The 13,315-nt window shown below is 47.9% G+C and overlaps 1 protein-coding gene across 1 annotated transcript in view; it reads left to right on the plus strand.

The window, feature by feature from the left end:
* DNAH10 (dynein axonemal heavy chain 10) overlaps window positions 1–13,315 on the plus strand; it is a 128,870-nt gene that overhangs the window by 81,403 nt on the left and 34,152 nt on the right. The window contains exons 44-52 of the mRNA XM_081800959.1: window positions 5–70; window positions 986–1,131; window positions 3,339–3,491; window positions 4,458–4,718; window positions 6,465–6,637; window positions 7,658–7,751; window positions 8,035–8,202; window positions 8,777–8,965; window positions 12,192–12,363. Coding sequence (XP_081657085.1) covers window positions 5–70; window positions 986–1,131; window positions 3,339–3,491; window positions 4,458–4,718; window positions 6,465–6,637; window positions 7,658–7,751; window positions 8,035–8,202; window positions 8,777–8,965; window positions 12,192–12,363 — 1,422 coding nt within the window. The remainder of the gene's footprint in view (window positions 1–4; window positions 71–985; window positions 1,132–3,338; window positions 3,492–4,457; window positions 4,719–6,464; window positions 6,638–7,657; window positions 7,752–8,034; window positions 8,203–8,776; window positions 8,966–12,191; window positions 12,364–13,315) is intronic.

Here is a 13,315-nt window from a genome sequence, read left to right on the forward strand (position 1 = left end):
TGGATACCGTGGAATCAATTAGTTCCTGACTATGTGCACAGCCCCAAGAGGAAATTCATCGACATCCTGGGTAAGTGAGAAGCAAACCCCGTTCTTGGTTTAACAGCGTGGGGCTCTCGTTCCGTGAGGCAGGAGCACGGGTCCGGTGGCCTCTGTGGCACTCCCGAGGCCCACCCAGTGTGCGGGCTGGGCCAAGAAGGTGGCGCGCTCGGTTCCGTTTCTGTGCCACTGGTGCTGAGCATCCGCAGACGTCGGTGACTCTCAGCTGCTACCTGGCAGGTGGGGTGGTGGCTGAATGGGTGGCTCCGCATCCCCTCACGTCCCTGGATGGCTGGCTGGCCCCGGAAGGAAGGAAGGACGAGAGAAAGAGGAACGAGCGAGGTTGCAGCGTGCAACCTCGGGGTGGCGTGCCGTGGACGTTTCTGTGTCGAGCTGTATTTTGAATGCGCCCCTCTGGCTATTTAGGTAATAGTGGCTGATAGAGGGAGACGTACCCAGTTCCTCAGGAGCCGGTCAGGATTAAAAACGACCAGTGTGTAGGACTGAGCCAGACTAGGCTTCGTCTTCGGAGCAAGTCGTTGGTCAGGAAACCAGGCCCTGCAGAGAGGTGACTGACGTAAGCCACGGAGACGCTGAGTTTTTAATATCCTGATATCCAGCAGAACTGGATATCAAAAACCCGTTTGGGTATTCTAAATCTGGCTGTGGCAGTGATAGGAATGTGTCCAACTCACCAAACTAGACCCTTGACGTGGGTGGATTTCATGGTGTGTAGGTTATATCTCCGTAAAGCTATTAAAGATAAACGGTTGGGGTAAGGAGATTCTCCTAAGCAGATCGCACCCACCCGTGCGTTTTCAAGGTCACATCTTGGGTTTTCGCTGATGCTTTTTGTGGGTTGTTTGGGATTCCGTGGAGCTCTGTGTTGCCACCTGCCCATCCGCTGGCGTTTCCGGGATGCTCCCATGCCTAACATGTTCCTCAGTTCATACAGTGGATACAACACGCATGACGTGGATGCTGGAACAGATGGTCAAGATCAAGCAGCCTGTTATTTTGGTCGGTGAATCTGGCACCTCCAAGACAGCCACTACCCAGAACTTCCTCAAAAATCTGAATGAAGAGATCAGTGTAAGTCATTGTACTCGTTCGTTACCTACGGCTGCGTGACAAACAACCCCAACGTGTAGCAACTCAGTGCAACCGACGCTCCGTATCTCACCGTGTCTGTGGGTCAGGAATCTGGGAGTGGCTCCGCTGGGTGGTTTGAGCTCAGACTCTCTGCTGAGATCACTGGCCAGCCGTTGGCCGAGGCTGTAGTCATGTGAAGGCCTGACGGGGGCCGGAGGGCCCTCTTCCAAGATGGCAGGCCTCAGTTTCCCCACTGTGTAGACCTTTTCAAGGGCTGCTGGATGGCCTCTTGATGGGGCCGCTGGCTTCTGCCAGAGCCAGTGTCCAAGACGGATGGCAAATCAGATACTGCACTGCCTTTGATGACCTAGGAAATCACCTACCTTCACTTCTGCCACCTTCTGTGGGTCACATAGAGATCATGGTGAATCACCTTGATAGAGTGTGGGAGGGGCCTACGCAGATGAATAGAATACCTGGAGGTGAGGATGAGCGGGGGTCATCTTAGAGGCTGGCCGTCGCATTACTCATCACCATTTTGTGGTTTTTGCCTTCCTCCAGCCCTGTGTTATACGTGCGAGGGTCTGACCGTGTCCGTGCCACGGGGGCAGGCAACAGCCAACTTGCAGTCAGATCTGGAGGGACTCCTAGTCAGTGGGGGAGACAGACTCGAAAAAGAACCCCTGAAACACGAGAGTGCAGAATGTGCCAGGGCACCAGCAAACTTTAGGAACAAAGAGGGTAGTTCTCCTGTCTAGACTTAGAGTTGCCCTACGTGGGCCGCCTGCTCATCATTTCAACTGCCCTGGCTTTAAACAATTTTTATTTAGTGTTTTAATAACTGAGGAAAGACTCTCTCTCTTCCAAGGAGCTGCCTGTGAGTTTCAGGATATCCAGCTCATATGTACTTGCCCCAGATCCACTCTGACTCAGGTTTTTGTTAATATTCACTCATCATTTCTGGAACCTCCTTCTGGAACCTCCAAGGGGAGCAAAGTTTCCTTCAGCTTTCCTCCCTGACTCTCTTGCTTAGGCTTGTTCCCAGGAAACCAGAGGGTCCCCTGGGGCAGGGAGTGGGCAGCCGGGCTTTGTGCGATGGGCGTCGTGTGATGTGGGCAGGACTGGGCCGGCCTGCCTGTGAGTGCTCAAGCCCACTCACACACCGGCGCATGGAAACATGGTTTACTTAGCTCTCAGGATGTCATTGTGGAGGGCACAGACGGGAGGTTTCCAGCCCAAGGGACCTGCACGTTTGTGGAGTCAGGCAAACAATAGTGACATTCAGAAACCCCCACCACGATGCCCTTTCCCCTGGGGTTCAGCAGCCAATGCTTCTCGGCCCAACAGGCACATCTGATCACATTCATTATAACGAGATGCACATTCGCCTTTGCCACGTTCAGCTCCTGTGCACCTGCCCCTGTGGGCCCCTTAGAGGGCAGGGTGATCTACAGCAGTGGTTCTCAAAGGGTGGTCCCTCGGCCAGGAGTATTGCCTGAAAACTTGCTTACACTGTCCTAGACCTATTGAATTGGAAACTCTGAGGATGGGGCCCTTGGGGCTGCGTGGCACCAAGCCCTCCAGGTGACCCGGGGGCATAATTAAGTCCGAGAACCACTGACCAATGAACTCTCACTGCTCTAAGAAGCACAGTGAGAGGCCTGGGTACATCCCGTGTGTGAGGATGTGCACTCCACACAGGGATCCGGGGGCCTCCCTCACCTTTCTCTCAGCAGCTAGTTCCAAAGATGCTCTCTCAGACCTATTTATTAAGATGCAGCAGGCACGCTAGTCACTTATGGTTGAATACTACTTTGTCATATTGCAAACACCTCTGTGGATTTCATCTCCTGTGATTAAATCACCCTATGAAGTAGTTCAAGCAGATGCTTTATAATCGTCTTACAGATGAGAAAAACGAAGCTCTAAAAGGTTGAACCTCTCTTTGGATGTCCCCTAGCCAGAACTGGGCAGAACTAAGACCCCCCCCACCCAGTCCCCATTGTGCCCAAGGCCCATGTGCCGCCACTCATTATTGCCCTGTATCATCTGCCAAAAGGAAAGAATGGAGGACAGACACACGTTGGGTTATAAAAAAGTTCAGATACCAGTGAATTTGCAAAATTGATGGTAGCTCATGGTCCAGCATTTCCCTCTGGCACTGTGAAGACACGACCACCTTCTGGAATGATCCTTCTCTGTTGCAGATTGTGTTAATGGTCAACTTCTCCTCCCGCACCACATCAATGGATATCCAAAGAAATTTGGAAGCAAATGTGGAAAAACGAACCAAAGACACGTATGGCCCACCCATGGGAAAACGCCTCCTGGTGTTCATGGACGACATGAATATGCCAAAGGTAGCCTTAGGTTGTGGAGCAGGGAGCGGTGGCCAAGGCTGTGTTCTTGTGTTTGTGTTGCTGCGTATGTGTATGGAGTCTGGGAGTGTGAGAACACGTGTCTTCATTCTTCGTAACACCTGCAGGGTGCTGGTTATGGGGAGCCAGCTCAGGAGACAATGTTAGCGGAATGCTCTTCTTACCCAGAGGGACTTTTGCTTACTGATGGCTTTCCTTGCTTTCTTAAAGGAGTAAAGTAAGCAGCAGGCAGCCTCCAAACTCTTTACAGCATGTGTTTGAGTAAGTGATTTCCAATGCGCTCAGATGATAATACTGTTCTCAGTCCCACATACTTGGGAAGCATACGGCAGACACTTCCCAAGGATTCCTCTGGATTTACCAAGGAAGAGAAACTTCAGCATGCATGAGGAGAGTGTTTCTGGGGCCAGAGCCTGAGTGGTGTGAATCTTTCTTAGTACTGAAATTTAAGCTTATGTAATTCCTGCAGCATGTTTTTTTCCTCTGAAAATCTATCTTCCACATAGACTGTGTGCAGAGCCAGGATCCATCCATCCATCCATCCAACCATCCATCCTTCCATTTATCTATCCATTCATCTATCCACACACTCATCCATCTGTTTGTGCATCTGTTCATCTATCCATGCACACACCCATACACCTTTTTATCCATCCATGCATACATCCAGTTAACATATATTTATTGAGCACCTCTTATGGGTCTGGTGCTGAGCAGTGATGAACAAAACATAAGTAGTCCCTGCTCTCATGGGGCTTACGAGACAGATTTTAAACAATTACAAATGAATATACAGCCGCAAACCTTGAGAAGCCCTGTGGAACGAAAACCACGGTGCTCAGAGAGTAAGAGAAGAGACAAGAATTAGTTTCGATGGTCAGCAAAGGCATCCCTGAGTTCTGTTTTCCAGTACTACTGTTATCTCTTTTCTTTAAAAACTAAATCAAGGTGGATGAATATGGCACACAACAGCCAGTCGCCTTGCTGAAGCTGCTGTTGGAAAGAGGCTACTTATATGACCGTGGGAAGGAGCTGAACTGTAAAAGCATTCGGGACCTTGGCTTTATTGCTGCGATGGGAAAAGCTGGAGGAGGCCGCAATGAAGTTGATCCGAGATTTATTTCACTGTTCAGTGTCTTCAATGTACCATTTCCTTCAGAGGAGTCTTTGCATTTAATTTATTCCTCCATCCTGAAAGGCCACACCTCGGTAACTTGCTTTTAGTTAGCTGTCTAAACTAGAGGGCCTTGTGTTGGGGAGAAGTCAACTTAGGCATTAGGCACAGAAGGCACGAGGCCCACGGTCCTTTTGGGGGGGGTCCATGAAAATGTTCTGATTCCTTTCAAAACCAGAAGAAAAAAATGAATATAGTCTAGCCTGGATTATATTCATCTTTATACCAGTACAGTCGTAAAAAATAAAGTAATATATTTTTATGGTGGAAGAGGCCCAGAAGGCAAGAGTGTCTTGGGTCCACAGAAGTCATGATGTGGCCCCGAGCTACATGTGCCACATCGAGTTGCAGCAGTGACTCAATTAGGGGACCAGGACCTGGAATCAGAGCCCATTCTGCTCCCTGGGCACGTTCCTTGAGCTCTCCTAGACCTGGTTCTCATCTGGAAAGGGGATAATGATGGTATCCACGTCACTGAGTTTCTGGGAGCATGAAAGGAGAAAAATGCACGTGAAATGTGCGGCACAGTGTCTAGGACATAGCAGATACTCATTAGATACTAGTTACTGCTCTCAGTATGATGATTTAACTTGGCCGCCGCCTCCTGCAAAATGGAACCCATTCATTTAAACGATGACCTTTTGGTCCTGGCATTTCCCTCCTACAGTGAGGTCTGTGCACACAAAGTCTTCAGGGGCAGGAAAGATAAAGGCGTGGAATGGCGAGGTGTGATCGGTAGGAACTGGGGGCACCTGCCATGTTCACGCCTTACCTTAAACTATTCACTTTCAAAACTGGGAGGTCTGCACTAGTCAAATGCAAACCAAAGGCTGGTTTGGGTTTTGGTTTCACATCATGTTGACTTGCCAGTTAATGTGAAAATTTAGGGAAACAAAGCAAATCAGATGATAAGTTTCTTTGACCTTTTAATTTTTTTATTTTTTTTTATTTTATTTTTTTTTAAGAGAGCGAGAGAAGAATGGGGGGTGGTGGGAGGGGCAGAGGGAGAGAGAATCTTAAGGAGGCTCCATGCTCAGTGCAGAGTCTGACGCAGGGCTTGATTTCACGACCCTGAGATCATGAACTGAGCCGAAATTGAGTCAGATGCTCAACCAACTGAGCCACCGAGGCGCCCCTACATATCTCCTCTTTAAAAATTATGGTAAAATTCACACGGTGTAGAATTAGTTATTTTAACCATTTTAAAGTACACAGTTTGGGGCGCTTGGGTGGCTCAGTCATTAAGCGTCTGCCTTCGGCTCAGATCATGACCTCAGGGTCTTGGGATCGAGCCCCACATTGGGCTCCCTGCTCGGCAGGAAGCCTGCTTCTCCCTCTCCCCCTCCCCCTGCTTGTGTTCCCTCTCTCTGTGTGTCTTTCTCTGTCAATAAATAAATAAAATATTTAAAAATAAAGTATGCAGTTTATTAGTATTGAGTACATTCACAGTGTTGTACAACCATCACCACTATCTAATTCCAAAATATCTTTGTCACCCCAAAAGCGGTCACACTATCTCATCCTTCAGCCCCTGGCAATTGCTAATCTGCATTCTGTCTCTGTGGATTTCCCTCTTCTGGACATTTCATATAAACAAAATCATATACTATGTGGTCTTCTGTGACTGGCCTCTTTTATTAGCCTTATGTTTTCAAGGTTCATCCGTGTGGTAGTTCATGTGTTAATACTTTGCTCCTTGATATGGCCAAATAATATGCTGCTGTATGGATAGACCACATTGGCTTATCCATTCATCCATTGATAGACACTTCGTTTTTTAGGTGTTTCATGAAAGCATCATGGCTGTGAGTGACAAGCTGACTTTCTGCACATTGGCGCTTTACAAAACCATTGTGCAGGACCTGCCTCCCACCCCATCTAAGTTCCATTACATCTTTAATCTTCGGGATCTCTCGAGAGTTTTTAATGGTTTTGTCCTCACGAATCCAGAGCGGTGAGTTTGTTTTGTCTCACTAACATGTGGCCCATTGGTATGATGATGCTTTTTCTTACTCTTTTATGACAGAGGACTTGTCAATGAACTCGATGAATCAATGTATCCCTTATTCACCCACTTTTTGTTCGTTAAATGAAGAGAAGAGTTAAATGCATGGTTAAGGCCTGATGACTTGTAAGCCCTTGACTTGAAGACAGGTGGAATCAAGAAAGGCAGATGTGTGGACACGTGGACAAGTGGATTTAGCCCTTCAGTGGGACTGCTCTACTGATCATTTGTCCTAGTTCTAAAATTGCCTTTTGCTCAGGCAACTGAATTGTTTGCAGTTGCTAATTGGTTACATTATGTGTGTCTTTGGGAGAAGTAAGCACAGGGGACAGAAAGGATTTAAGTCTGGGTATAGACATTTTCTTGTTAAAGCTAGACTTGTGTATTTATGTTAATGTATACTTTATGCGGATTTGCAAGCATAGTCCGATTTTGTGGATTCACATTGAGTCCACAAAATTTTGAAAAGTGAGTTAGTTGAGGGCTTTCCACGTACCCAAACTTATTCTCAGGTACCCTTGAAGGGTTTGGAATGATAGTTCAGGAGAAGACAGCTCCAGGTATATAGCAGGGGGTGAGGGCTCTTTGTCAGAAACCAGAGAAAGTTCTGGAACTGGGGCCAGATGGAGCTGGTTCTTAAGCGGCCAGTGGCCTTGATGCTGATTTTAAATCCATATATCCCAGCAAGTAGGAGCCGGGTCAGGTATACATTTTATGTCACTTATGTCATTTACAGATAATGTTCTTTTTCTTCCTGACCAGAGGATAAATTGTAGATGGTGATTTTATGGTCTTTACACTTAATTTGTTAGTTTCCATTAAATTTCATTAATGTGAGACCAGGGGGAGAAAAGGACTATAGAGAAGTTGTCCTTTTCTGTGCCCTGTGTATCCATCTGAAAATAGTGGCATGTGGCGCCTCTCTCTCTAGATGACTTCGAGACTGATTTTGCCCCTTCCATCATGTAGGTTCCAGACAGTGACCCAGATGGTGAGAGTCTGGAGAAACGAGTGTCTGAGGGTCTTCCACGACCGATTAATCAATGAAACAGACAAGCAACTGGTCAGTACCTCAAAACAGACCAGCAAATTCAACTCTGGGTGAAATAAACAAGTGTAGTAACCCCCTTCTCCCACCATGTATTTTTTTTTATATAGTTCACCAATGGAGAAAAATATACTAACAACAGAAGTTGACAGATAAAGGAGGGTGGGTTATTAAGTACCTTGTAGCAACTGGAAAAAAGGAATTACCTCAGATAATCTTAGCGTATGTTCTTTTTCTGACAAGTTTTAGCACATCTATGTTGTTGAGTCTGGGTCCTTAAGTGGTTTTCTGTCAAAAGGTGCAAGACCACATAAGAGACTTAGTTACGGAACATTTTAACGATGATGTGGAGGTGGTGATGCGGGATCCCATCCTTTTTGGAGACTTCCGGATGGCCTTGCAGGAAGAGGAAACACGCATTTATGAAGACATCCAGGATTATGAGGCAGCCAAGGCTTTGTTTCAGGTGTGGATGGGGGTGATCTTCTCCATGCGCTCACGTTTCCTGGGAGCGCTTCTCAGGGGAACCAAGCACTGCACGGGTACTCAGGAGGCGGAGCTGAGAAGAATACCCGTGACACTGTCTCAAGGTTCAGAATGTAGGCTCGTGTCCAGTCCGGTGATCACCATGTCCGGCGGTGCACGGAATGACCTGAGGAATGTGTTAAATGCACGGGCCCCTGGGCTCGCCCTTCTGAATTTCCCTTCTTCAAGCCCATGAAAGGTCCCGGGGTTCAAATGCACAGCCAGGTTTGGGAACTACTCAGCTGACTCTCTGATACTCATTTTCATTTTAACTCATGACTTGAGCCCTATAATGAGCTTTGGCTCACTGCTGGCTGATCACAAACCAGCAAATCAAAACCTTAGCTGTCAACACTAGATTTAGTCCCATAAACCCAGATGATTTCATTATTTCAACCACTATAGATTATTGAAAAGAAAATCAATCCTCTGTTCTTAATTCCTCCTGGACAAAAGGAAATAGTCTGTCTCTTAAAATCCAGTGATCCTTTTCAATTTTTTTTTTTTTAATTCAGGAAATTCTTGAGGAGTATAATGAAAGCAACACCAAAATGAACTTAGTTCTCTTTGATGATGCTCTGGAGCACCTAACCCATGTGCATCGCATCATCCGGATGGACCGTGGCCACGCCCTGCTGGTCGGGGTTGGAGGCTCTGGGAAGCAGTCTCTTGCCAGGCTGGCCGCCTTCACAGCCGGCTGCGAGGTGAGTCAACCTCCCCTCCCAGAAATAAGTTTGTTAAACCAATTTCAGCCATTGGTAGTTCATGCAAATATTGGAATAATCTATAACAGATCATAACATGATGTTTTCATGGAGTGTAGAGTTGTTTTTTTTTCTCGTTCTTATTTTAACTGAATGTCCAAAGAATCTAACTTTTGTATTATCTTTGGAGTGGAGACTATGTCAAATCAAATTTGAGAGTCAAACATGAGCAAGTCTTGTGGTCTGTGGTGTGTATTCATGTGGAGGAGGGATTGGCCCAAACCTCCGTGGACCCAGCATTCGGGTCAGCAACTTGCTTCCTGGCCGTTGTATCTGCACGACCAGCCCACACAGTTCTGGGCCATTCTTAGAAGCTCTTTAAAAAAAAAACAAAAAAAAAACCCCAAAGCAATAGCTTTATTGAGATATAATTCACTAGTCATACAATTCACCCATGTGCAATTCAGGGCTTTCCAGTATATTCACAGATCCACACAACCATCACTGTAGTGTATTTGAGGACATTTTTGTCACCCCCAAAAGACATCCCATGCGCCTTAGCTTTCTGCCCTTCACCCAGCCCTAAAAAAAACACTAATCTACTTTCTGTCTCTGTAGACTTCCCTGTCCTGGACTCTCCTGTGAATAGAATCATAGAGGATGTGGTCTTTTGTGATAGCTTCTCTCACTTAGCATAGTAATGTTTTCAAGCTCCCTCCATGGATCAGTACTTCATTCTTCTTTATGGCTGAATCGTGTTCTGTTGTCTGGATTGACCACGTTCTGTTTACCCCTTCACCCGTTAATGGCCATGTGGGTTGTTTCCACCCTTTGGCCGCTGTGAACGGCGCTGCTCTGAACGTTCACGTACAAGTCTGTGTGTCAACACGTGTTTTTGTGTCTCTTGGGTAGACACCTAGCGGTGGAATTGCCGGGCCATATGGCAGTTTCATGTTTAATCACTTGAGAAACTGCCAGATTGTTTTCCAAAGCGACCGTACCATTCTCCAGTCCCACCAGCACTGCGTTGGGGTTCCTGTTTCTCCACACCATTCTCAGAATCTTCCAGTGAGCTCCCGCCGTGCCCACTGGCAGTTCACTCCCGGGGGCCTCTCCAAGTGGAGATGTGTAACATGCGGGGAGGCTGAATTTTGGAGAAGAGTCATCTCTACAATTCACTTGTTTATTTTTGATTTCGTTGCTTATGCTTTAGTGTCATATCTAAAGAGTCATTGCCAAGACCCATGCATGACAATGTGGGGTTTTTTTTAAGCAAAGGTTAAATATGGGTGGTGAGGACAGTGGCATTATGTCCTTCATCTTGCTTGGTTTGTTCATTTAAATGCCTTAACAACCAATAGCAGCCACAACAAAGGATTATCCTGATTTATGCTACTGGTAATATCCATTTTCCCCTGTTCTTGCCACCGCTGGATACTGTCATTCTGATATTTGCCAATATTATAGGTGAAATATAGTAGAGTTTAAATAAGCATTTCTTTCTTCAAATTCATAGTGAAATCCGAATATCTTTTTATATGCTCATTGGATATTTGACTTTTCTCTTTTGTGAGCTGCCTTTTTATGCACTTTTGATTTGTGAAAACTCTTTATATAGAAGAGCAATCAGGGTTAGTTGAATGAATCTAGCTTGCAGTATTTCACAAATATTGACCTTTTGTTTAAAACATTTCTAGAAAAGTGAAAAAACAAATTTGGTTGATTTATCTTTAAAATCTGATACAATGTGTGAGCAAGGGGCGCCTGGGTGACTCAGTCGGTTGAGCATCTGACTCTTGGTCTCGGCTCAGGTGGTGATCTCAGGGTCGTGGGATCGAGCCCATGTAGGCTCTGTGCTCAGCGGGGTGTCTGCTTGGGATTCTCTCCCTCTCCCCTTGCTTGCTTTTTTTCTCTCTCTCAAATAAATAAATCTTAAAAAAAAATGTGACCAAAATGTCATTGTTTTATAATTGTACCTTTTTCTAGACAAGTTGATTTTTTTCTGTTGATGGGTCTGGGTAAATCAGACATAACTTTCCTCTGAGGTAGTGGTTGTGCGTCTTGGCCTCGGGGAATGGCAGAGAGAGGGTGCCCGAGGGACCGAGGAGGAGGATGAAGGCGAGCTGGGCTGTCGCTGTGCCCTGCCCGGGAAGTGGAGGGGAGGCTGGGGGGGGGGGGGCAGGATCCCAGCGAGCGGTTCATGCCAAGTGGAGTTAGGAACTGTGGTGGGGAAGCAGAGAAGCTGCACCTGGGGAGGACGGATGGGGTCTGCAGGTGTCAGATGGAACCGGAGACCAAATATTTGGCTGAACGTCGTCCGTGTTGCCTTGAGTGTGTGTGTGTGTGTGTGTGTGAGAGAGAGAGAGAGAGAGACAATGTGAAGGTCTGTGCGACCACGTGAGTGTAAGTGTGGAAGTGCACCGAGTGCTGTGCAAGGACACGTGAGTGGAACAGAGGGTGCGTGTGCCCCTGTGCGTGGGTGTGAATTGGGGTCAAGGGGAGGCTGGGTCCTGGGGACGTTCGAGTTCCTGTAAGTCTTCTGAGCTGTTTCGGAGCTGACGGTGGGCTGCTTGCAGTTAACACGTGTATGCCCCCGGGGCCAAGGGAAATGAAGGGAAAAGAGGTGACTGAAATTTGTGTCCTCGTTTACATTTATGTCTATTTTGTGTGTAGTAAGATTTTTAAATTTAAGAATTTGAAATGGCTTCTTCCTTAGTTGCCCTACACATCTTCCCACGATCTCTCTCATTTTCGATGAACTCTGAACGAGACTGTGCCCACACGTTACGGTTGTGCTTGTGTGTGTGTATGTTCCGTTTTTCCTTGTCCTTCGTGGCTTGGCCCATCCTCTGCTTCCTGCCCCCCACCCCGTCCCCGTTCCCGGCTGTCCCCCTGCCCTGAGACTCAAACGATTCGTTTAACGACTGAAGGTGTCCTTTTTTCGGCCGTACTCACGTGATCCCACCTGCACAGACCTGTGTCCCCCGCGCACACTGTCACGCCTACATGTGTGTGCACACACAGCATGTATCTGTCACCGCTCGTCTGACGCAAAGGGATGTCCGAGTTTCCTTCGTCCTGCATTTCCCACTCAGCAGCGTTTGTGAAGATGGCCCGGGGAGTCTGCTTTCGCTGTCACTCGTGTCCCCGAGACGGCTGCACAGCCTGCCCCTCTCCCCCTGCCGTTGGCCGGTGGTCTCACCGCTGCTGTGCTCTTTGTCGGCAGGTGTTTGAGATCCTTCTGACCCGAGGCTACTCTGAGGACAACTTCCGGGAAGACCTGAAGAACCTTTACCTCAAACTCGGGATCGAGAACAAAAGGATGATCTTCCTGTTCACGGACGCCCACGTGGCCGAGGAGGGCTTCCTGGAGCTCATCAACAACATGCTGACGTCAGGTGCTGGGGGGCTGCTCCCGCGAGGGACGTGCTGGCTGGTTACAAGGGCAGGTGGAGGGGCCACTCGGCGCACACCTGGTGGGTCACGTAGAGCAGATTGGAGGTCACTGTCTGGGCAATGATGTGGCCTAGGCTTATGTTTTCACGGGTCCCTGCCCCGTGGGGTCTAGGCAAGAGGGAGGTGAGAACGGGAGAGGGTGGCCGGTGACCTGGGTCTGGACGGTGCCGGGCGGGGGCTGGGGGTGGTGGGAATGGAGAGAAGTGGGTGGATTCACGAGCTAGTTTGGAGGTGGAGCCAACAGGACTTGTACGGATCGGATGAGGGCAAGTAAGGGAGAGCGCACCCAGGAGGCTCCCAGTTTCTGGCCGGAACGAGTGATGAGTGGTCCCATTGCTAGGAGGGGGAAGACCAGCTGGGGGCTTGTGCCGCTCAGGATGTGTGGAGTGTGTTACACTTACAAGAAATCCAAACAGAACATCACAGAGTGTATTAGCTAGCACGCTAGGGCTGCTGTAACAAATGACCATGGAATGGGTGGTTGAAAACCACAGATATTTAGGGCGCCTAGTGGGCTCGGTCGGTGGAACGTGCAACTCTTGATCACAGGGTTGTGAGTTCGAGTCCCATGTTAGGGGTAGAGATCACTTAAAAAAAAATCTAAAACCACTAACATTTGTTGTCTCACAGTCTGGAGGTCCCACACCACGGTGTCGGCAGGGGTGGTTCCTTCTGGGACTCTGGGGGAGACTGTCCCAGGCCTCTCTCCAGCTTCTGCTGGTCTCTGTGATTCCTTGGCTTGTGACGCCTCGCCCGGGTTTTGCCTTCCCACTCTCCCTGTGTGTGCATGTCTGTCTCCGCATCCACATTTCCCCCCCTTTTTTTTTTTTTTAAGATTTTATTTATTTATTTGAGAGAGAGAGCACATGAGAGGGGGGAGGGTCAGAGGGAGAA

This window comes from Leptonychotes weddellii, chromosome 13 (assembly GCF_054177405.1).
Source record: "Leptonychotes weddellii isolate Sample4059 chromosome 13, ASM5417740v2, whole genome shotgun sequence".
NCBI classification, from domain to species: Eukaryota; Metazoa; Chordata; class Mammalia; order Carnivora; family Phocidae; genus Leptonychotes; species Leptonychotes weddellii.